This window comes from Lipophrys pholis (assembly GCF_963383615.2).
Source record: "Lipophrys pholis genome assembly, chromosome: 15".
Taxonomy (NCBI): domain Eukaryota; kingdom Metazoa; phylum Chordata; class Actinopteri; order Blenniiformes; family Blenniidae; genus Lipophrys; species Lipophrys pholis.
In genome coordinates, this window is record NC_137642.1 from 9,650,311 (window position 1) to 9,672,662 (window position 22,352).

The window sequence follows — 22,352 nt, forward strand, 5'->3', positions numbered from 1 at the left end:
ATAGCAGAGTCTGGGGTTGTGTATGGTCAAGATGAATTTTATTTCCTTAATTTGCATTTCCTAATTTGTGTTTCAGTAAGATTTCACACAGTTTCACTCAAGGTATAATATACCAGTAGGTCTTTCCTGTGAATTAAATATGATTTATGTGTCTGTCCTCACAGCAGAGTGACTTTATCAGCTGGTCACTCAGCCTCCATCCCCTCTCTCATTAGTGATGTGAAACAGGCATAAACTACAACTTCTACTATTTTTGGCATCATGCGTGCTGGAGATGAACGGCTAGAGCCCGAAGGGGCCGAGCCGAGCCAAGCCGAGCCGAGCCGAGCCGAGCCGGACCGACCGGAGCCGAGTCGGGCCGCGGTGCACGTCCTGCCGAGGAGATCCAGGAAACAGGCGCCGCTGCACAACTGCGTCAAGTTCCCTGTTTACACCGCGAACGAGTCATGGTGACGCATTTTTATTCAATAATGAGAATAATAAGTAAAAAAAATATCATGAACAACAACAAAAATTAGGGTACACAAAAAGATTGAAGACACTAAAAGCAGTGGGGATAAAATTAGATTCAAAAAAATCTAATTTAGATCAACCACATTTGCATAAAATGTTGTTACTTAAATCTCATAAAGCAATATTGTTTCAACAATCTAACAGTTTAAAAACAAAAAGAACTATACAGAAGCATTCAGAGATGCGCCACATTAAAGGTTCGTCTCAAAATCTTCACTTCAGAAATACACTTCATTATCCAACTTGCACTGTTTCTTTTTCTGAGATCTATTTCTGTTTTATGCATGTTGAGAATTTGAGGATCAATATAGATAACTTTCTTTAATTATTTGTATTGAAGAATTACTCCATAAATGAAAATAATAATACAAGTAATACAATGGTTGCAAAGGGACACAAAACAACTTCATGTCCCAAATAGACAAAATTTACCTCACAGGAATGAGTAAAGACTTGAATAGAAGAGATCGGCCATAAAAATGAACCTTAAACTTAAATCATGTTACGTTACGTTACGTTACGTTACGTTTTGATGCATGTCACTTCATGTTATGTTATGTTATGTTGGCATATCGATTGTCTCTTAATGGTTATGTAGGTATTCACCCAAAAGGTCTCTGTGCATACATTTTCTATATCCCCATGTGAATAAATAAAATATAAAATGATTAAAAAATGTTTTTTCAAAAGGTAAAAATATCAGTTGTATCTACACTCATGGCATCGAGCAAGCACACAGAAAATATATACATTTTAGGTTAAACAAACGAACAAACAAACAAACAAATAAATATATAAAATTGTAAAGACGGAAACAAGGAAAATACTTCAAACACAATCATACCTGTTTATGTGCGGCTACATGAAAATATATTTGATAATTTTACACTTTACTAACTTTTACTCTCAAAGCAATAGATAGATAGATAGATAGATAGATAGATAGATAGATAGATAGATAGATAGATAGATAGATAGATAGATAGATAGATAGATAGATAGATAGATAGATAGATAGATAGATAGATAGATAGATAGATAGATAGATAGATAGATGCCAACGTGGATTATTGAGGGTGAGGAGTGTTGTGTTTTAAGTTGAAGGGTTTCACCGGAAGTGTACACCGCTGTGTGGCAGCGAGCTTGACGCGAGTCCGTTAACTTCTGTGCGGTCAGCCGACCGAGGCATGAGAACCGCTGGCTGGCCGATTATCCTCGTTATATCGTCTCGAGTGTGATGATCTGGAGGATATACGCGGTTTGCTTCTACCTCGGCAGCGTGGAACGATAAAACCCCGGGCTTTGGGCTTTTAAAGTCCCACCTCCCTCCTGCTGCCCGTGAAGGCAGCTAGCTGCGATGTGATTGTGGCTCATCGCCGTCGAGGGAAGTTGTAACTGACATTAATCGCAGCCGAATGGCCACAGCACCGCCGGCCCGTCCGCCTCCGTATACCGCCCGCATGCCCTCGCTCGTCCGGTAGCCCGCCGGAGCTCCGCGTCGGGGAGGAACCGCTACGTTTTGTCGAAGGCGGAAATAAGCGAAGAGAAGCCCGCATCCACTCCCGACACCGCCGCTCCTCATCGGAGGTGGAGAAGAAGAGATCGATGTCTTTCTTCAATTTTCGGAAGATCTTCAAGTTGGGGCCTGATAGGAAGAAGAAGCAGTACGAGCATGTGCACCGAGATGTCAACCCGGAGGAGATCTGGGAGGTCATAGGCGAGCTGGGGGATGGAGCTTTCGGGAAAGTGTACAAGGTAAGTTAATGTGACATGTTAAGACTTTATCCTTCAAACAACCCCACCTCTCCTCTAAAGGTGGCTGAAGATGTGACAGCCTTCGATCGAATCCCCACTGCCCCTTCTCATTTTGGAAGGTTTGCTACAGGAAATCTCACTTTGTCGTGTCATTGCCTCGGTTAAAAAAAAAAAAGAACAACTATTGAAGGTGTGGTTCTCTCTCAAGGAGTAAACATGGCCTCACACATGTCAAACTGTAGAGATCAGCTCAGTTAAGATCAGCCTTTAGTGAGAATATGACTGATCGGGTCTGTCAGTCTGACGTTGTGGTTTTGTCTTTTTGTACCACCAGCAACACACGCACACAGTAAATAACCCTGAGATCCAATATAGTAAGAATACCTCCTGATGAAATGCCTTTCCTCTTTATATTGATTAATAGATTTCTTAACAGGGTGCCATAAAGTCAGCAGCCTTGTTTACATGTGCAGACATCACTCCCATCAAACAATAACAAATGAGAGATCGCAGACAAAAGCTGACAGACCGACGATCATATATGGCCCTTTACAATCTGTAAGAAACTGAAAGAAGTTAAGTTAAGTGTCTAACGCTGTAGTTTCTATCGTTAGGTTGCACTACAGCTTAACTGTGTCTGTTTATTTTGGGTTTTAAAAGGCATAGCAGGTTTGTTTATATACACTACAGACCCAAACGAAGACGGAAAAACTTCAAGTCTATTTGTGATACAACCTGTTTAAAGCAGTTTTTCACAGGAAAAAAAGGGGGACTGAAGAATGTCCCACAATGTGAAAACAACTCTGAGAACTTGAAGTGAGCCTCCATGGAGGGTCATACAAAGCACTATTTTCTGTAATCCCCGTTAAACAGCTTTCTCTGTACGTGCCACTTCCTTCCTGGAACTGTTGTGATCAAATAATGCAGCTAATGGCCCATAAATCTTGCTTTGCCTTCAACTTGTTTCCTCGTCGTGTTAGCAGTGGGTTATCCTGTGACGGAGGCCAGGAACACACGAGAAGCCTTTCTTTTCCAGACCGAAGTCTTAAAGTCAGGCGTAAATACACCCGGCAGTGCTGCGAGTCCCTGTTCCCACACACAGAGGGGTGGGGTGGGGTGTGTGTGTGTGTGTGTGTTAGTTACCATCCATCTGGTCACGTTAAAATCAACGCGAACTATGACAATCAGTGGTTATTTGAAGACGGGGCGGGGTGGAAAAGCTGATTCATTAGTTTGCGAGTCCATGTGTTCTGCAATGAGGAATCCTCCTCCTCGGGTGTGCAGGTTGTATTGTAAGTTTTTTTTGTTTTTTTTTAATTAGCGAAGGGGTGTGTCGTGGACACTGGAGCTAATAGGAATGGCTTACATAATTGTGCTTGTGCACAGTGAGTCATCTCACATGACTGTGCTCAAGTGAAAGTCCTCTCCTAGCGTACACAAGTATTTTATTCACCCTGAGTGAGGCCACTATTGCCTCAGATTGTTGTCATCGCCGGAGTACGTAATCCCTCAGCGCTGAGGGCCACGCGATCGAGAAGACAGATTACCTGGAGGAAACTGGGGGAAACATGCAAACTACATTCATCCTGGACGAGAGCACGGGGACTTGTGAGGCCAAAGTGTGAACCGCCGCACCAAAGCTCCATATCTGGAGTCTAAAAGGAATTAAATGTCATGCCCGAAGGCCACAAGCTTCCCCTTGACATCCTCGGTGACAGACAGCTCTCCAGTGTGAAGTTAATATTGAATCTACATACATTTATATATATATATATACATATATATATGTGTGTGTGTGTTAGCGATGGCCTCTGCCGAGGCAGATGTCGGCCCACACAAAAGGGAAAAGAGACGAGGAACGTGTCGGGTCAGAAGGGTGTAAATATAGGAACTGACACACTCTCCAGCCGTTAACACTCCCTCCCTTCTCCTTTTCCCTAACTCCCTGAGATTGTGTCTGTATCCATAAACATTAAGACTTAAAATAACTTCCCGGCTACTTCGTCTCACATTCTCTCGGGTTTAAATTTCTTATTAGTCTCTCCAGCACAGACTAATCAATGAAACAGGAAAGATTGAGCCCAGTTACAAATATAGAAACCAATTTCAGAAACGGATGAATTTGCAGATTAATTTGGCCTAATCTCTCTTCACGTTCAGCCCATCAGTAGGCGTCGAAAAATGAAAGGAAGGAAAGTAGATAGGCGAGAGGAGGAAGAGGAAGAGGTGTGCGCAAGCTGCGTGATCAGCTTTTGTAAAATTAGGTTCAAAGAAGAAGGGCGGAAAGTGAAACTCTTTCCGGAGAGACCTCGGGGTGTCGCGTTGAAGCTGAACCTCAGTGCAATCCGAATGCATCCGAGCAGCTTTTGTCCTAAAAGCAGATGCTACGAGTGATGGATGTCTTCTAAGAAGAGTAAACCACAAACTATTACTCATCACGCTCGTCTGATATGATCCTCAAATTCTTTTTTTTTTTTTTTTTTTGTTTTTCCAAATGTTGTTAGAAGATTGTCCATAATTGACCTTCAAACATGTCTTTCAGGCCCAGAATAAACAGAATGGGACCCTCGCTGCCGCAAAGGTCATCGACACAAAGACGGAGGACGAGCTGGAGGACTACATGGTGGAGATCGACATCCTGGCCTCCTGCAACCACCATCACATCGTCAAGCTGCTGGACGCCTTCTATTTCGAGGGCAAACTTTGGGTAAGTGAGCTCACGTGTTGCTTTTGATCCGGAGACGAGGAGGCAGAAAACCAGCCGCACTCCTAAACTATTCATCCAGTATAGAAAGGGGAACGGTTCCATCGTCCATGCGTCAGATATTATGAGATCAAATGCTAAAAACTATCTTTGACCTCCGCGTATTCCTTTTATAAGTCAGTAGACTCTTTTATAATAACAAAATCTTTCTGAATGTGGTCCTATGTCTGCTTTTCTTTTTTTGTGAGCAGAGAGTGATCCACGGTCAGTAGATCCCATTCTGTGCGCAGTAAGAGGCCCCAAAGCAATTAGGTCCGGGCAGGTGGTGTCATGTGACCGTCCCTTGTTGACCGGCCACAACCATGGGAAGATAATGGAGTGGTTTTGGTGGCTGGAGAAAGTGCCTGTGAATAATTCAGAGCTGCGTGCAGGTCGTCCCTCCGGCCCCCGTCTTTACGCCGCGCGATGAAAGTACAACGCTCGCTACTTTGCATGTTCTGGGTGTTTAGTTAATGTGTAATTTGTTTTTTGTTTTTTTGGGGGGGGGGGTTACAGCTGCACGTCAGTGTAAATCCAAAAGTGAGACTCCCATGGCGTGACAAATTTGTATGCAGAACAGGAAGATCCACTTTGTTTCTTCCCTTTGTTTGAGGCCTTGAATAGTGGGTGGTGCTCGATCGTAGCTCCGATTGATTTTTTATTTTTTTTTTTGTGCATCATCTGAAACCCCGAAGCTGCCAAATAAGGATGCGAACGCAGTCAATACGGACACCCTGGCTGGGTACATTACATCTGCTCTTACAAGACAGGTCGGAGTTCACCCAGCTTTTCATCTCAATAACTGCGATAGAGAACAGTCCATGTAACGCACCCCGACCTCAGATCTTCTAGTGAAGCCATAGTCCCTTTTATTATTGCTCAGTTCAAACATAAATCGGTGCTGTGCTGCTGCATCGGGGATCAGACCCTCAAATCTCCAGCTTTAGCTTTAAGGAGATTATTCAGGGGATTTTCAGTCTGTCGTTTGTAAATATGTGACTAGCCCTGCACAATATCGATATCGGATAAACCGGCGATCGGAGATCACACGAGTGTTTTAGGAGTGACGCAGTTTTTCAATTGGTAGTTTTTTGTCATTTTCCTTCAGATCGATGTTCCAGCAATGTTGAAATACTGAAGTGAAATATGATCAGTTGCTATTACAGTAAAGTTCTCTCTGATATGTTGACATGTAGAGCATTTCTTTGCATAGTGCATGAAAATCTATAATTAATTGGCATGATTGAGGAAGGTAAAATAATGATTACATAAGAGCATCTCCTCCTATAATGTGTTCTTATATTCAGGATAGCGTCAAAATGTTGCGCATCAAACCTGTACTGCTGTGCCTTTATACTTGTACTGGCGTGTTAACGGGCCTCTAGCAGTCTCTAATGATATGTTGCACGTTTATGAGAAAAATCTGTTACCTATATTACATTTAATAGAGAGGCTGGCCGACGAACACGCGTGTGTCCAGTTGACAAACGTGGTATTTTTCTTAAAGAAACCTCAACAAATAAAAGTCAAAGTTGCACTAATAACGAGAAGGAAAACACCAGAGTTTGCATAATTGGTAAACAGTTCCTAATCCACTTGTGTCATACCAGGCGCCGATTCAGAACTTAAAAACTGCAAAGAAGAGTTGAGCAAATGGTATTTCAGCAGAATACGTGATGAAACATCCTGGATGAGTCATATGTAGACGTGGAGTCACGCGACGCGACGGGTCGAGAAAACGAGGTTATCGCTATTAGAGTAGAAATTGCAGTGGCTGGTCCCAACAATCCAATCACAGCCTGCCGTTTCCCTCCAACATGGACTCAGTCTTGGTGGTTTTCCGTGAGATGGGAAACACCAGCCGTGTGCGGGAGATGCTCGGGGCTGCCGTTCAGTTTTCTCGATTGATCGCTTTCTTGGAACGTGGCCGCAGCGTAATCAATTAGACCGAATGTGGATTCTCGTGTCTTTCCGATAAAAGGTTGTTTTTCCTTCGCTCAGGAGAAACACGGGTCCTTTGTCAAAGTGAGCGATGTGCATGTTAGAGCAGTTAGAGCGGGGCTTTATTGCATTATTTTTCCACATGTTGTTTTACCATTGCAGATCCTCATCGAGTTCTGCGCGGGTGGTGCAGTCGATGCCATCATGCTGGGTAAGTCCCTCATTCAAGTGAAGGAAACAGGGGGAAAAAAGAAACACTATAAAGTTCTGGAGCTCTTTCTTTGCTCCATCCTCGAGTGCCAGCTCTTTTTTTTTTTTATTCCATTCAGGATCCTCCACTGAGGGATTTTTTTTTTTTTTTTCCCCCTCTCCCCAGTTAAAGAGGCCATTTTCAACTGTATAATTATTGAAGCTCAGGTTTCAAGGACTGGATAGTCCACTTTGAGCACACGCACTTCTTTTCTGGTGTGTTCTGAAGCGGACACCTCTCCACTCTTTTGTTTTGCATTTGAAGTACGAAAGCAAAGAAAAAAGAAATGAGTTGCGTCGACTGTTAAGCGTTGATGCATCTTTTGCGTTGTGACTCACCTCGATCTGTCCAGTTCTACATGTTTACCGATGCATGGGTGGAGTTTTATGTTCGTGTTGCTTTGAGATACCATCAAAGTATCACATAGGGCCCAATTTGTCCCTGTTATTGTAGGAAAACAAACATGCTTGTATGTTTCGTCACAGAACTGGAACGACCCCTGACGGAGCCGCAGATCCGAGTGGTTTGTAAGCAGACTTTGGAGGCATTGATTTACCTTCACGAGAACAAGGTCATCCACAGAGACTTGAAAGCCGGAAATATTCTCCTGTCACTGGATGGAGACGTGAAACTTGGTAAATATCATCGTGCTCTTTTACTCATCTTTTCTCGTGACTCTTTACTGTGGAGTAAATAATCCCTCACTCGTGGCATCGATCAAGTGATAGGATACCAGAGCACTGGGTTGGAGTTCAGTAGATCCTCGTCTTTTCTTCATACATCCAATTATACAACCTTTAGCTCATCTAGATCACATTTAGATTGATGTCAATGGACGCATACGGCAAATATCACCACTGTGTGTGTGTTAATGTGAAATCCATTTACCTTTTTTCTAAATAAACTACCTGCCTTTGTCAAAGAAGACCTCAAATTAAGCCTCAAAAGCATGTTTTTGTAGTTGAAAGGCACCCGAACTAAGGTCCTTCTCACAATGAGGCGAGAATGCTCGATACGCTCTATTTTTCTTCACAAAAACACCACTTGTGTGCCTGACTTGGTGCTGCATTGAAATGGTTACGTAATGTTAGAGAAGTAAAAGTCTGAAATGCTGCCGCCTGGCATCCACCGCTGCTGGCTCCCCGATGATTCACGTTCCGTAGGCTGTCGAGGGTCATGACAGAGGCTGGCAAACAGTAATCATCCAGCCAGTCGCTGTGTTTGTTAATACAAAACAATCCTGTTTCATTTCTAATTCCAGCCGACTTTGGTGTGTCTGCTAAAAATACCAAGACGTTACAGAGAAGAGACTCTTTCATCGGCACTCCGTACTGGTGAGTCATCCTGCCTCAGCACAACGGGGGATTCACCCCTTTTCTTCTGACAGCTGTCCGAGCGTGTCCCGCAGCAAGATTGATAATTTACCACAAAAACGGCATTGAATGTGCTAGAACGGAAATGAAATCATTTATCAGTTTGAATGCTCCCTGACCTCAGCGTTAAATCCTCACGGGGGTTTTTATCTTTTAAGTTCCAAACTAAAATACGATTTGTTTGCCTCTTCTTCTTTTTTTTTGTGTGTAAAACGCAAACCCTCTCAGCCAGAATGTCAGCTTGAATGTGCACGTTCGCTTGTTTTTCAGGATGGCACCGGAGGTGGTGATGTGCGAAACGTCCAAAGACCGTCCGTACGACTACAAGGCAGACATCTGGTCCCTCGGCGTGACCCTCATCGAGCTGGCACAGGTCGAACCGCCCAACCACGAGATGAATCCCATGAGGGTGCTCCTGAAAATTGCCAAGTCCGAGCCGCCCACACTCATGCATCCCTCTCGCTGGTGAGATGGTGTGGCAGCATAATGAATCCTTAATGCTACTGGCGCTGCAAGGGGTTAATTTCATTTCACAAAGACAGGGCCCGGGAATGCTCGCTCACAAACCCGACTGTTTTCATTCTCAAAAGGTCGCCAGAATTCAGTGACTTCCTGCGGAAAGCTCTCGATAAGAACGTGGACAATAGATGGAACTCTTTACAACTCCTGCAGGTGAGCGCGCCACTTTCACAATATAATACAGTAACTGAAAGGAATCTGAATTTTTGAATTGGAATTTTTAGTTCGGTAATCTTCAGGAAAACAAAAACAGAACAAACAACTCTCAATTGTTCAACTAATCAGCCCAAAGGGTGTAGCTTGAAGCAAAGGCTTATACACACCTACCCCATCGCAAACAAAAACAAAGCAAGGCTCTTTAGATTACTAATATTACTACTACATTCAATATATACTATACACAAGTTTTATATATACAGTTTGTACATGCACATCAAACACGTATACATACTTACACATATATAAATACATATACATGAATGTACATGACATGTACATAATAATAATATTGAACAAGAACATTTACAAATACAAAATATAGTGTGGCAGTATATAAATTAATATTCTCTATCACAATATATACCTTATATTAAATGCCTGGCATAATTTAAAAGTGATGAAGCTTCCTGAGAACATAAACCATACTTTAGCATGTAATCTGTGTCATTTCTTTTCATAACAAAGCAAACTAAAATACTGCCGAAAATTATCTACTTGGAAATTAAGTACAATTTTCGGTGAACTATTCTAACTGTTGATCTCCTTGCTTCTATGCAGCACCCTTTTCTTACCAGCGTAACTGACAGTCGACCGCTCAGAGAGCTCATCGCTGAGGCCAAAGCTGAAGTCACAGAGGAGCTGGAGGACAGCAAAGAAGAGGAAGAGGAAGAAGACACGGACACATCTCACGTGCGTCTTGTTTGGTTGGGTTTACGTGCAAGTACAAGTACACATGTTTTATTGCTTCCCCGCTGTGAGAGCTGTGAGCACTGGTGTGTTTGGATGAAGAAAATTGTTTGAAAGTTGTGTGTATGGTGGGTTCCCCTTACGCCAGAATAAGCTGTGATAGTCGGAAGTCCCCTCCTGTTTGTTTAGTTTTAGTTTTGAACGTATTTGCTCACACTTCTGTCATATAAGCCTGCACAATGACTGTGAATTGGAACATTTCTTGCTCGAGGAGGCAGACAACCCAAAGGTGTCGGTCCTTGTTTACTTCCATAAGAAAGCAGTGGTTAATATCCTCACGCATAGTGTCGCTGTATTTAGTTGTTGCTCACTGATGACATTTTTTGATTATTTTTCTCCTCTCTGTTGGATCAGGCGGCTCCTGGGCACAAGCGAGCGCCATCCGACACCAGCGTGGCCAGCTCGGAGGATGATAAAGTCCCACCGACGCCCTCCACCCTGGAGTCTGTTACAGAAAAGACGGAGGTTGAGCCGGCTGAGGACCGCACCAGCGATAAGCTTTCTGATGAAGGACTCGGAACAAGTGAAGTAGACAAGATGGAGGAGGAGAAACTCAACGAGGTGTCCGATGCCAGTAATGAAGACCTGGCCTCCGGACTGACGGAATCCCGCAAGGGTTCCAAACCAGAAGTGGAACAAGCCGACCATATTCCCATTGAGCCGGAAGAACCTGCAGGTACAACACAACCCCAAGAACCTGTCACAAAGGATCAGGAAAGAGAAGAGGAAGTAAAAGTTACAGAAGAAAAGACATCAGAAGATGAACCTGTCCCAGTAGCAGAAGTGGAAGTGGAGCCACAGGAAGAGAAACGAGAGGAGGAGAAAGGGGCATTAGAATCCATAGAATCACAGGAAGTTGAACCAGACAAACCAGAATCCACATCAGAAGAAGTGGCACCAGTAGAAGAGGAAAACAAAGAACCTGATGTGGACACCCCACAACACGAAGCGTCAGAGGACAGAGCAGGAGACATGGCTAATGGCACAGAGGTCAATGTCGACACTGAACACCTTCAACCAAATACAGTGGACGCAAAGACTGATGAAGGCACGGACACAAGGTCAAGCGTGGAGGAGTCCTCTGCTGAGATTCTGCCAGAAGACAAGGCCCCAGAAATTCAGCCAGTAGAGAAACCAAAGGAGGAAACTCCTGAAGAGTCGGCGCAGCCGGAGCAGCAGAATCAGGCCAGAGAGGAGGCTGCACTGGACGAACAAGCACCAATTGAACATGTGAACGGAGTCTCCGGCGAAGCCAAAGATGCCGTCGAGGAGTCAGATCGAGTGGTCCCGCCTAAAGATGTCCCCGCCAAGGAAGATGAAGGAAAAGCACCCAGTGCAGATGAGATTACCTCCCAAGATGCCGTGTCTGTTCCAGAGAGTGAAACAGATTCTGAAACAAAAACGGATCAAGGCAGCCCCGCGGTGATCAAACCTGATGTGGAGAAGGACTCCGACTCTGGAAGCAGTTCTGCTGCAGATAGCAACAGCCTCGACCTCAATCTGTCCATCTCCAGCTTCCTCTCCAAGAGCAAAGAAGGGGGCTCGGTATCGTTGCAGGTAAAACGACGAGTCCGTCAGGTATTAAATCAACATTCTTTTGATAGATAATTCAAAAACCACAAACTGTTCCTGGTTTTTCTTTTCTTTTTTCTTTTGTCTTCTTTTTCTATATCAGGATTTAAAACGTCAGAAGAAAACTCTGAAGAAGACTCGGAAGTTCATGGTGGACGGTGTGGAAGTCAGCGTGACGACGTCGAAGATCGTGACGGATAACGACACCAAGAACGAAGAGATGAGGTTCCTGAGGTACGCCCGGACCCAATTTGCTTGACGTGTTGTCAGCTTAAATATGGGACGCGGCCTATTTTGCGCGGCTGCCTCAAATAGTTCCCCTTCTTTTCACAACTCCCACGGCTTTTTACAAACGCCAGATGGGTTATCTCCCGTGATGAATGCTGCGTTGTGTTACTGTCATCTCCCGCGTTGCCTTTTAAAGACACGAGACACACGGCTGGGACTGTTTATGCACGTGCTGTCGGGTTCATAACCTCACCTCACGTCAGTCACATAGACGCCAAACATGTATGAGATTAATGGAACGCAGGAAAACTATAGATATGTTAGACATGAATAAACCATTAATTAACCATTAATTATTAAAAATTAAAAAGAAAAAAAAACAACATGAAGTTTCATAGTTTTGTGAAAAGACATCTCAACAGAAGATGGAAGTTGTTTGTGAATCAGTACTGTTGCATCCTGACGACGCCATTGATGTGGTTTCCACAGACGGCAGGAGCTGCGAGAGCTCCGCCTCCTTCAGAAAGAGGAGCAGAGGGCTCAGCAGCAGCTGAGCAACAAGCTGCAGCAGCAGAGGGAGCAGATCTACCGGCGCTTTGAACAGGAAACTGCTGTGAGTCAGTTTGTTCATATCACAACAGCAGCGTTGGTGTTTTTCTTTTTTTTTCTTTCTTTCTTTCTTTTTATTGGCCAACTCCAAGAGAAACTGATGTAAATCTAATGCAGTCATTAAATGAAGCGTGTATCCAGACACCAGGCCTCACACATTCACTTAACATTTAGCAATTCTGCCGGGAGAAGCACTTCTCACAAACCACAGACTTTAATTTGAGTCTGGAAAACTGAATAGAGACGGGAGGTTATATGCAGTCGGACGACACCGTGTCACCCAGAAAACCCAAACGCTCTCTGTCACCTTGACCCAGCGTCCTCCTCCATTCCGCAGGCCAAGAAGCGTCAATATGACCAGGAAGTGGAAAACCTCGAGAAGAAGCAGAAGCAGACCATCGAGCGACTGGAACAGGATCACACCAGCAGACTCCGGGACGAGGCCAAACGCATCAAGGGCGATCAAGACAAGGAACTCTCCAAGTTCCAGAACATGCTGAAGAACCGGAAGAAAGAGGTATACTGCTTCAGGGGGGGTCGGGGTGCTGGATAGCTCACAACTTTGGTAGCTGCATATGATAATTAGGAATCCTTTAGAGGTGCATGCGATTGGCCGGTCAGCTGGTGGCTCTTTTGGCTGCGTCACACTCCTCCCATGGGGAAAAGCTCTGCTTCGCTGTTTTCTGCCTCAAAAGGAATGTGTGCAAAATGATGGCAACAGACGGGCTGCGTCTGTCTCTTTGATGCTGCCTGCTCCATGTTGTTGTATCCATTATTCATTCGCCTCAAGGCTTCTAGTTGCCTCCTATTTTGCTGCTTTGGGTCTTATTTGTTTTGTTTAGGAAACTGTTTAACGGTTCACGCCCAGGCTAAGCCGAATATCTTATGATTCCGTCCGGGGCTTGTTAGATATTCTTGCTCGGTGCTTACTAGTCATTTCTCGCAGTCTTCAGATGCTTTCTCGGGGAGCTTTGGGTGGACTTGTACCCTGAGTTTTGCTATATGCACTTTTTTTTTTTTTTAAATTGCAGTAGAGCTTGTTTGCATTCATTGTGCAGTATGATGTCTTGGTTGGTTTCTGGGCTGCTTATTCACACGATATTCGCGAGACACCGAGCTTGAAAAGCTTCGCTCCGATGCACAATTCCAACATGTGATGATAAAATGTGCTGTGTGTTGTATTGTTGACTTAAAATGTACTGAAACTGTTCTACCTAACCATGTCTCTTGTACGAGTGTGTGAGGTGGGTTTTGGTCCTGAGCTGGCCGACTTGGAAAAAATGATTTTTCTCCCAAGTGGTGCTTGGTTGTTTTGGGTGGAATAATAAACATTAAAAGCTTTCGCGTCAGAGTAACTGAGTTGATGATTGAACATTTGTTAAATTCAAAGCTAAAAAAAAAATAAATAAATAGTGACACAAAAACTTGGATTTGAAAGGATAAATATGAGCATGACGGCTCAAACAAGTACGGAATCTAATCATTCCAACTCGGTTACTCTGCTTTCTTCTATTCAAACAGTCCGAATAATCATCCTGGTGGCTTTGGGATTCAACAGAATGCAAAATAATTTAAGGTGGCCTGTTCTACAAACTAACATCCTCTTTTGCGACATGAACCTGACTTGTGGCGGTCCTCGCGGTGCTCTTGACAATCTGCTCAGATATTTTTTTTTTTCAAAAGAAAGGTGACAAGCAGGCGGCGGGAACTCGGGGATGCTGACGTATCGTTTCTCTCAAATCAAGCCGTGCATGTCTTCCGCTGTTGTCGGCCAGCTTTGTCATATTTTCAGAACACGCGACTTCAACGCTTTTGTTTTTTTTTTGAAACGCGCACATTTTAGGCCAAACAGGAAATCAGACAGTCGCCCAAATACTTGAGAAAAGAGCTCTTGAAACGTTTAAAGGAGGACCTAACGCACCACAAGACTGTAGAGGTAAAGCATCACTTTCCACCTCCTACTCTGTGAAAGACTTAGATTTCCTTTTCTATCCATACCTCCTTTTTTTTTCTCTCTCTCTCTCTCTCCCTCTGCCTATTGTGTCATTCATTCTCATGTATTCATATTTACTCAATGAGTAGCCCGGACTTCCCTCCATTGTTAGCTTAGTATTTCAATATATTTACTTTGTCTAAGGATTTGGTTTACTTCATGTGTTTATATTAGAATACACCTTATTAGACTACATTTTCTCATGGCTTTAGGTCAGTGAGGCATAAAGGCTTCATCAGTAACAATTCAATTGTTTTAGTGGAAAATAGGATCGACACACCAGACCATCCACCTTGTTTTTTTTTTTTTTATTGTGTGACTCAAACCTGTGATCTTACCTGCTTTGTGAGTTTGTTTTTAATGGCGAACCACACCCCTCATCAGGTTTCATTTCGTCTCACAATCCTTCCTCCTGAGTGAGTTCTGTGGGACGTAGTTCTAACGTGTGGTGATGATCAAGCCTCACAGTGTATAAGTTCTCCCAGAACGCGACGCGAAGGGGGAAAAACAGGCCTTCTGTCCTTTTTGCATCGTTTCCTTTCTCTCGGACTTTTAACGCTCCAGAGCCGGAGGCATGAAAAGTAACAAACGCCGCTCTTTGAACAGGCTGGATTCGAGCAAAATGCCGGAATGATGAGGCACTTATGAGCATGACAAGGCAATGAGAAGTGTCTTAATAACTCATTAATTGACTTCTTCCTAACCGAGCTGTGCACCTCAAACCGAGCAACATCCACCCAAAGTGGAAAAACCCATCTCTTCTGTTGAGGGGGAATGGGTGTGAGTGCGGGTGTTTTGTGTGAGAGATGCTGCTGTCTGTCGCTGATCAGGGCGAGTGCGTGGTGTGCTCTCCTCCGCAGGCAGTGGCCCAGGTTATGATACAGTCTTTTCAGTTGTCCTCATGTGCGCTCTTCAACGCTCAGATGCAGGATGTAAGTTGCCCCACCCCGTTCCTCTCCGCCTCTGGCCCATACTTAGGTGTGTGTGTGTGTGTGTGTGTGCGTGCGTGTGTGTGTGTGTGTAGAACACATGTAAGCATGGGCAGTGAAGGGCTCGTTGTTGATTTTTGAGTGTTGTCATCGCCGTGTTTGTGCAGTGTTTATTTTCCTCTTTTAGTGTCCTCTACATGGAGTCTGTGTACTTTCTATGGCGTTTCTGCTGCTCTACACTGTTTGCATTAGACTAGACTGAGCCCAGGATGTACGGCAGCGACGCCACGGCTCCTCCCCTTCTAATCCCTGCGAGCTCAGGTCCAAATGGAGGCAGTCTGGATAAAAAACAGTCACATGTGTTTGGATATTACATTTCAGCCTTTTCTTTCTTATTTTTTTTAAGTTTAATTATATAAAACTAATTTTTTTTGGTTTTGTTTGATTTATCATGATTTTGTGAAGCCTGCAATAAGATGTGATCAGCTTTACTTGATCATAGTTAAGTAGCGGCGAGGAAACCTGTGATTTGCCACCACCTAGCTATTACACATTTACAGTAAATGAAAGATAATCGCAACGTTTAAATGAGGCGAAACGAGATCACTGAACAGATAACTGAGACCTTTTTATATAAGAAGGTATTCACAGAGTAGACTGGGCTCAGGATGATGTAAATGTCCTTTGTAGATGTCGTCTTACGTAAAAACGTGAATCTCTACTGAACCGTTAAACTTCTTTCCTTTTCTCCTTCACTTCCATTGTGGATCGTTGCCATCCATGATCTCTGAGTGTCTCCTCTGCCGAGTCCGGTTCATGATGTGACAGTTTAGTTGCTCTGTATTGTACTGAATTTGCAGTGATGACTAGATTATATAAGAAAGTTTTTATGCTGCTGGTTGGTTTGTGACGTGATGTTCTAGTTAGTATGTTGTCGTCCCCCCCCCCCCCCCCCCCCCCCCCCCGCTGTCCCTCTTTGATCTCCTGGGTTTTTGCTCTTGCTGCTCCTCACTGCTCTCGTCCTCTGTGGCTCCTCAGGAGCAGGAGTTCTTGCAGAAGCAGCAGCAGGAGCTGGACGGAGCTCTGAAGAAGATCATCCAGCAGCACAAACTGGAGATCACCACAATTGAGAGAGACTGCCTCAATCACAAGCAGCAGCTGATGAGAGGTGGGAGACGCTTTGCGTCACTGTTTTATTATGAATCATCTGTTTTCAGTCTAGACCGTTTGTGTCAAACACACAGCTCACCCGAGGGTCGATTCTCGACTATGTGACTTTACAAAAACGCAAAAAATTCCACTTAACTTAAATCTTTTAATAAAACAAATCACTTTTTCTCATTTATTGGTTTTTAGTGAGGATGGTGGACACGGCACAGGACTGAGAGCTGAGTGCAGTCCTGTTCAGCAGAGGGAATACCACTGTTTTTTGTTTGTGTTTTCTCGTGTGTTGGGAATCTGTCAAAAAAAAAATAGAAATCTGAGAAATATTAACATTTTATAGACCGCTTAAGGTGCTACGTCTTTTATGAATCTGTCTTTTACTTTGCGTCAAAAAGTGAACCTGAATCCAAACCACTCAGCTCAAGCATTGTTTTTCAAGGTTGAGTTTTCTTCTAGCCGACAGACGTGAAACAAACAAACAGCCTGACAGATCTCGGCTCCTCAATTCACTGTCAACGTGTGAAGGGAGTGTTTTTGCAGCGGTGCCGAAACCCGACTGCGACGTGCGTCCGCTCTGTTTTGGGGCGGACGTGTCGCAGCCTGCTCAGCCTCTCCGCTGTGTTTACATGGTGACACTCCTCGCCAGCGAAAACATGCGCGCACATGTTTGCAAAGTCACAATTACACAGCCAGTGTTTTTTTTTTTTGTGTGTGTGTGTGTGTGTGTGTGTGCAGCTCGAGAGGCGGCCATGTGGGAGCTGGAGGAGCGCCACCTGCAGGAGAAGCACCAGCAGCTCAAACAGCAGCTGAAAGACCAATACTTCATGCAGAGGCATCAGCTGCTGAAGAGGCACGAGAAAGTAGGAGCTTCAGAATGGAAATGTCCCCAGAGAAAGCGTGGAGATTTAAAATGCTCCCTGCTGGACTGTAAAATGTGTGTGTGTGTGTGTGTGTGTGTGTGGTGTTTTTTCTCTAGGAAATGGAACAGATGCACCGCTACAACCAGCGTTTGATAGAAGAGCTGAAGAACAAACAGACTCAAGAGAGGGTTCGTCTGCCCAAGATCCAGCGCAGCGACGCAAAGACTCGCATGGCCATGTACAAGAAGAGTCTCCGCATCACCTCCATGGCGGCCATCACCCCGGATCAGGAGCGAGAGCGCATCAAGCAGGTGCGGGCGCCGCGGCGTCGAGCTCGGCGAGGAGTGACTCAACGAGGCTGTTTTAGCAGCACTTTGTACAGTCACACCTAAACTCTGCCCAAAACAAACACCACTTTTAATTATTCCACTCTGTGGAGACCTCGCCGGCAGTTTTACAAGCCACACGGAGCCCCGATGACCTCAGCATGTTTCACTTTGGTTTTATTCGGATGGGGACAGTAACGTCTCCACCAAACGCTCCCGCAGTTCTTCAGTATGAAGATTTAATCTGTAGAACACTTTTCCAAAATGAAAGAAAAAAAAAAAAAATATATATATATATATATATATATATGTTTGTTTGTTTTTCATCCTTGTTTTGGCGTCGTGTTTTGAGTTGGACAGGACATGCCATTAAATCTTGTTGTGTTGGTGCGTTTCAGTTTGGTCTGCAGGAAGACAAGAGGCAGAAGAACGAGAGACTCCATCAGCACCAGAAGCACGAGAACCAGATGAGAGATCTGCAGCTGCAGTGCGACTCCAACATCAGGGAGCTGCAGCAGCTGCAGGTAACACACCCACACACCCACACACCCACACACCCACACACCCACACACACACACACACACACACACACACACACACACGCACACACAGTATTTAAGATTGATGATTCAACAAATGTGTCACATCATCAATAATTTCCACAATAACATTAGTAAATATTATTTTTTTTAATTGAGTAAGATTATTTTGGTATGGCATCGCAGTAGCAGGAACTCCTGGGCTTTCATATTTACACAATGAGGTTTTTCTTACAAAAACATTGCTAATAGCGGAAGAAGTCAAGATAACAAAACGGCCCGGAAACTGACATCATTTTGAGGTAAAGCAGCTTAAAGATAAAGAAATCATGATGTAATATACTATATATGTACAATATAATAATATATGTATGTTACTGTAGTATATATATTGTTATATAGTGGAGGAAAACTGAAACGTACAACTTGTTTAGTACACTGTGAGCTGCATCGTGTCTCATTCATACTGGCGATGTAACTGTGTATGACAGCCTCTTATAGTCTCGGTCTATTCTTGTCTTATTGATCCAGTTGTGTCCTGCTGGGGCTCATGTTAACGTGCCACTATCGATAAGAATTTCCTACAACCCAACGCAGTGACGAAACGAACGTTTTCACATTTCTAAGCGCAGATTCTAATAGAAAAGCACCCCAGCTGGCTGCGCTGGACTGGTGACCTCGATACACCACAGCTTAAATTAGCAGTGTGAAACTTGTGTCTGTGCTAAAAGCGTAATAGTACACAGATGGGGCTCGGTTTGAGTATCAACGGATCATGTACAGCTATGAATTGATTTGTATTTTTACATCTGCTATAAGCTCTTTTTATCGAAAACAACCTCACCACTTGCTTCAAGTAAGCCCTTGTGTGTGTTTTCTTTTATTTCCTATTGAATGTTTGTTGAGTGAGTAATATTTAATTGTTTTCCACCTCACAATACTTCTGAATCTCGCACTGCACCTTTAAGAGACGAGCATTATATGTGCTTGCGGTTTCAGGAAGCGATGAATTGGAGTGAGTGGCAGCTTTCATGAAATAAAACGGAATGCGTTCATGTGATTGGAAGAAATGATGAACAAGATAACACGTTCTCCGATTACATCTATTAATTGTTTCACACATTTTTTTTAAATATATATATTCATGCAATATAAATCATTTTCTATTTCTGTCCACTTTAAAACTAATTTCATGATGTGTGTGGAGGTTTTTGAAATTGGATCATAAAGAGAGGATTTAAAATTTAAATGGTATCTAAGAAAAGTTTTACTATTAAAACAATTGTCACTGGAAAACAAAGCTCTTATTTTGTTTAGGTCTCTACCCAGAGAAACATTAGTGCAGCCAACATGAAGGTGCCCTTATAGATCCTACGTCTGACGTTAAATGTTAGTGAAAATAAAAACAGAGAAGCCTCTCTGTGTGTAGGAGCTGACCGATTAATCCTCACTGCTCTGTGTTTTATGTTATTTCTCCTCAGAATGAGAAATGCCACCTCCTGATCGAACACGAGACCCAGAAGCTGAAGGAGCTGGACGAGGAGAACAGCCAAGAGATAAAGGAGTGGAGAGAGAAGCTGAGGCCCAGGAAGAAGGTAGTATATTCAAGCCATCTCTTTCTCCTCCAGTGTCAAGACTCTCCTGCAGATTATCTGATGTCATTTGATACAAACCAGCACTGCGTGACCTCAGCTCTTTGCCTGTGCTGCCCCCTGCAGGCACTAGAGGAGGAGTTCACGAGGAAGCTGCAGGAGCAGGAGGTCTTCTTCAAGATGAGCGGCGAGTCAGAATGCCTTAACCCCACCACGCAGAGTCGGGTGTCCAAGTTCTACCCCATCCCGAACCTGCACAACTCGGGCTTATAGCCTGCGTCCGTGCTGCGGGACGGTCTGCCGCCAGAACGCGGCTGCGCCCGCACGCCCTCGCCCCGGTGCAGCGGCGTCACGCCTCCGATCGCTATCCAGTTTTTTTTTTTTTAAATAAGACGTTCCAACTGCTTTGACTCCACCGTTAATGAGCATGACGTGCCTACACACCGCTCCCTCACTTAATGAAACGTTCCCGGCTCGCCGGGACGCCGATGGATGATAATGCACTTTTCTCTGAGCACGCTCAGATGCTTTGAAAGTCTGCAGTCGGTAGCTAAGGTCAGCCATGCTTATCAAGCAGCCTGCTACACTCCGAATGATCTCCAGTGCCTCGTTTGTTCCTTCTTTTTTCCGCATTTGGGCCCTCTGTGGTGTTTTTCCTTAAATACAGTGCCCCCACCCCCCACCCCCCCCCTGCAGCGTTTTGCACTTCGATAACTGCTCGTCGTTTCTGCTCATAATCACCAGATGTTGACTGATTATTTCGGTCATTTCACACAAGCTGGTGACTCATTTCAGCTCTCGAGGTTTTAGTCCGCTGCTCGTAGAGGCGATCTCATTAAGAGTGAGATTTACAGGCGGGTCAAAGGTGATCCGTCTTGAGAGACTTTGTTGTCATGGGAGTCGAACACGGCGTGTTGAGTGTGCTCGCCGTGAACAAAGCAATGTGTTGTAAATTTACAATTTTTAATTTTTTTTTTTGCTGGTTCGGTGATGCGCCCCAAGGTGATCTGTTACTGGGGTATTTTTTTTATATTACGTGAGATAAATCACTTCACCTGCGGGTGTTTTCGTCACAAACAAATTATTCGCTGTAAACTACGAATGCTGAAGGAATGTAAGGCTGTTAATTTGCACTGTTTTTGCCACATGAGCTAAAAAAAGGAAAGAAATATGCAGTTTTCAAACTTTTCACACCCGTTCAAACTCCAAGCTGATGTTTCATTTCATTTCAACGGTTTATCGTTTTGCCCTTTTAAACACACCGATGCTCGCGTCTGGTTCGCTCTGCTGGCCCGTTGCTTTCGTTCACACGTCTGTCGTAAATGTATGAATGAAACCTGCCAACATGGAGTCAAGTGGACACGTTAAATAAACAAAATACAAAGAGGAATTTTTTTTTGTTTTTTTTTTTTAAATCAAAATGTCAAGAATAAAGATGTCGGGGATTAAAGTCAAATGTTCAGATTAAAAAGTGCTCATGTATGTCCAGTAGTTGTTCCTTATTGTAGACTTTTCAAGTATAATCTCTCTTTATTGTTCAGACAAGCAGGTTTAATCTTGTTGGGAGAAAAAAACAAACAAAAAAACCCCACTTGAACTTGAAAATGAACTTACTAATCATCGACAACTAGACTGGAATAAATCTTAGTTTTTCAATCAATCAAAATGTTGAGTGTTGCGAGTTTAATCACATTAAAAATATTTTGTCCTTGCAGAGTTCTTGAAAATTCGGAATTACAAAATAACAGCTTTCACAGTCTTCCCACTATTAGTCCCCCAAATCTTGCTTTTGAATCTCAACACTTCCACATTGAATTAAACAATCTGTCTTGTATTTTTGTTCTTTGAAGTGTCCGTGATCTGCTGCTGTATCTTAAGAGGAAAAGTATTGATGATTCACGACGAGCTTTATTTCGCCGCTTCGTGCCGTCGTCGCATCGTGCGAGCTGTGTCCATGTTTCTGTCGTGAATGCTGGATTTGTTTTGGGGTAATGGGAGAGGGAGTGTGTCGTGTGAAGTACACCAATCGACCCAGAGATTTCAGATATATTTTTTTTTATTTTAAGTTACAGCATTTTGATGTGTCATCCTACCACAATGAATATTCTTCATATATGCATTTTTTTTTTTGATGTCAAGATCAAATGTATTTAATGTGTCTTTATAAATGTACTTTTTTTTTTCTTTCCCCCTTTTCTTTCTTGTAAATAAAAAATCCTGACACCTGGAGTGAAGCTCAGTCATCAAGACGCACAAATCGAAAAATAGATTTATTTATTTTTTCTTGTGTCTTTCAGATATAGATTGATGAAATGTCAATGGGTTCAATCATGTCAAACAACTTGGGAACACGTTATAATTTATTCTTCCAACACGTAAAGGTATAAAGAAAATATATCAAATTCAGTGCGCTTTAACACAAACATATACAATCCAATCAATAGTGAGCGTTCGAGTCGCTGCGGTTCAGTCGTACAAA

At 43.6% G+C, this 22,352-nt stretch overlaps 1 protein-coding gene across 3 annotated transcripts; it reads left to right on the forward strand.

Moving 5' to 3' along the window:
• Positions 1-451: 451 nt before the first annotated feature.
• On the forward strand, positions 452-22,102 carry slka (STE20-like kinase a). 3 transcript variants are annotated; one of them, XM_080481229.1, is made up of 19 exons: positions 452-2,268; positions 4,811-4,975; positions 7,115-7,163; positions 7,688-7,837; positions 8,464-8,536; positions 8,846-9,040; positions 9,166-9,247; positions 9,872-10,003; positions 10,415-11,617; positions 11,736-11,866; positions 12,350-12,473; positions 12,807-12,986; positions 14,313-14,405; positions 16,430-16,559; positions 17,291-17,415; positions 17,532-17,726; positions 18,140-18,265; positions 19,763-19,876; positions 20,000-22,102. In XM_080481229.1, the coding sequence occupies exons 1-19, from the start codon at positions 2,119-2,121 to the stop codon at positions 20,144-20,146; spliced, it is 3,564 nt and encodes a 1,187-aa protein (XP_080337355.1). In that variant the 5' UTR covers positions 452-2,118; the 3' UTR covers positions 20,147-22,102. The 3 variants fall into 3 exon arrangements, with proteins under 3 accessions (XP_080337355.1, XP_080337356.1, XP_080337357.1); XM_080481230.1 differs by lacking the exon at positions 14,313-14,405 and adding an exon at positions 15,323-15,394; XM_080481231.1 differs by lacking the exon at positions 14,313-14,405.
• The last annotated feature ends 250 nt before the right edge of the window (positions 22,103-22,352 follow it).

Excerpts from the sequence above, each read along its gene's own strand:
- slka (XM_080481229.1), top strand. The coding sequence starts at position 2,119 with ATGTCTTTCTTCAATTTTCGGAAGATCTTCAAGTTGGGGCCTGATAGG. Across the intron at positions 4,976-7,114 it reads ATTTCGAGGGCAAACTTTGG|ATCCTCATCGAGTTCTGCGC; the intron begins GTAAGTGAGCTC and ends TTACCATTGCAG. Across the intron at positions 12,987-14,312 it reads TGAAGAACCGGAAGAAAGAG|GCCAAACAGGAAATCAGACA; the intron begins GTATACTGCTTC and ends CGCACATTTTAG.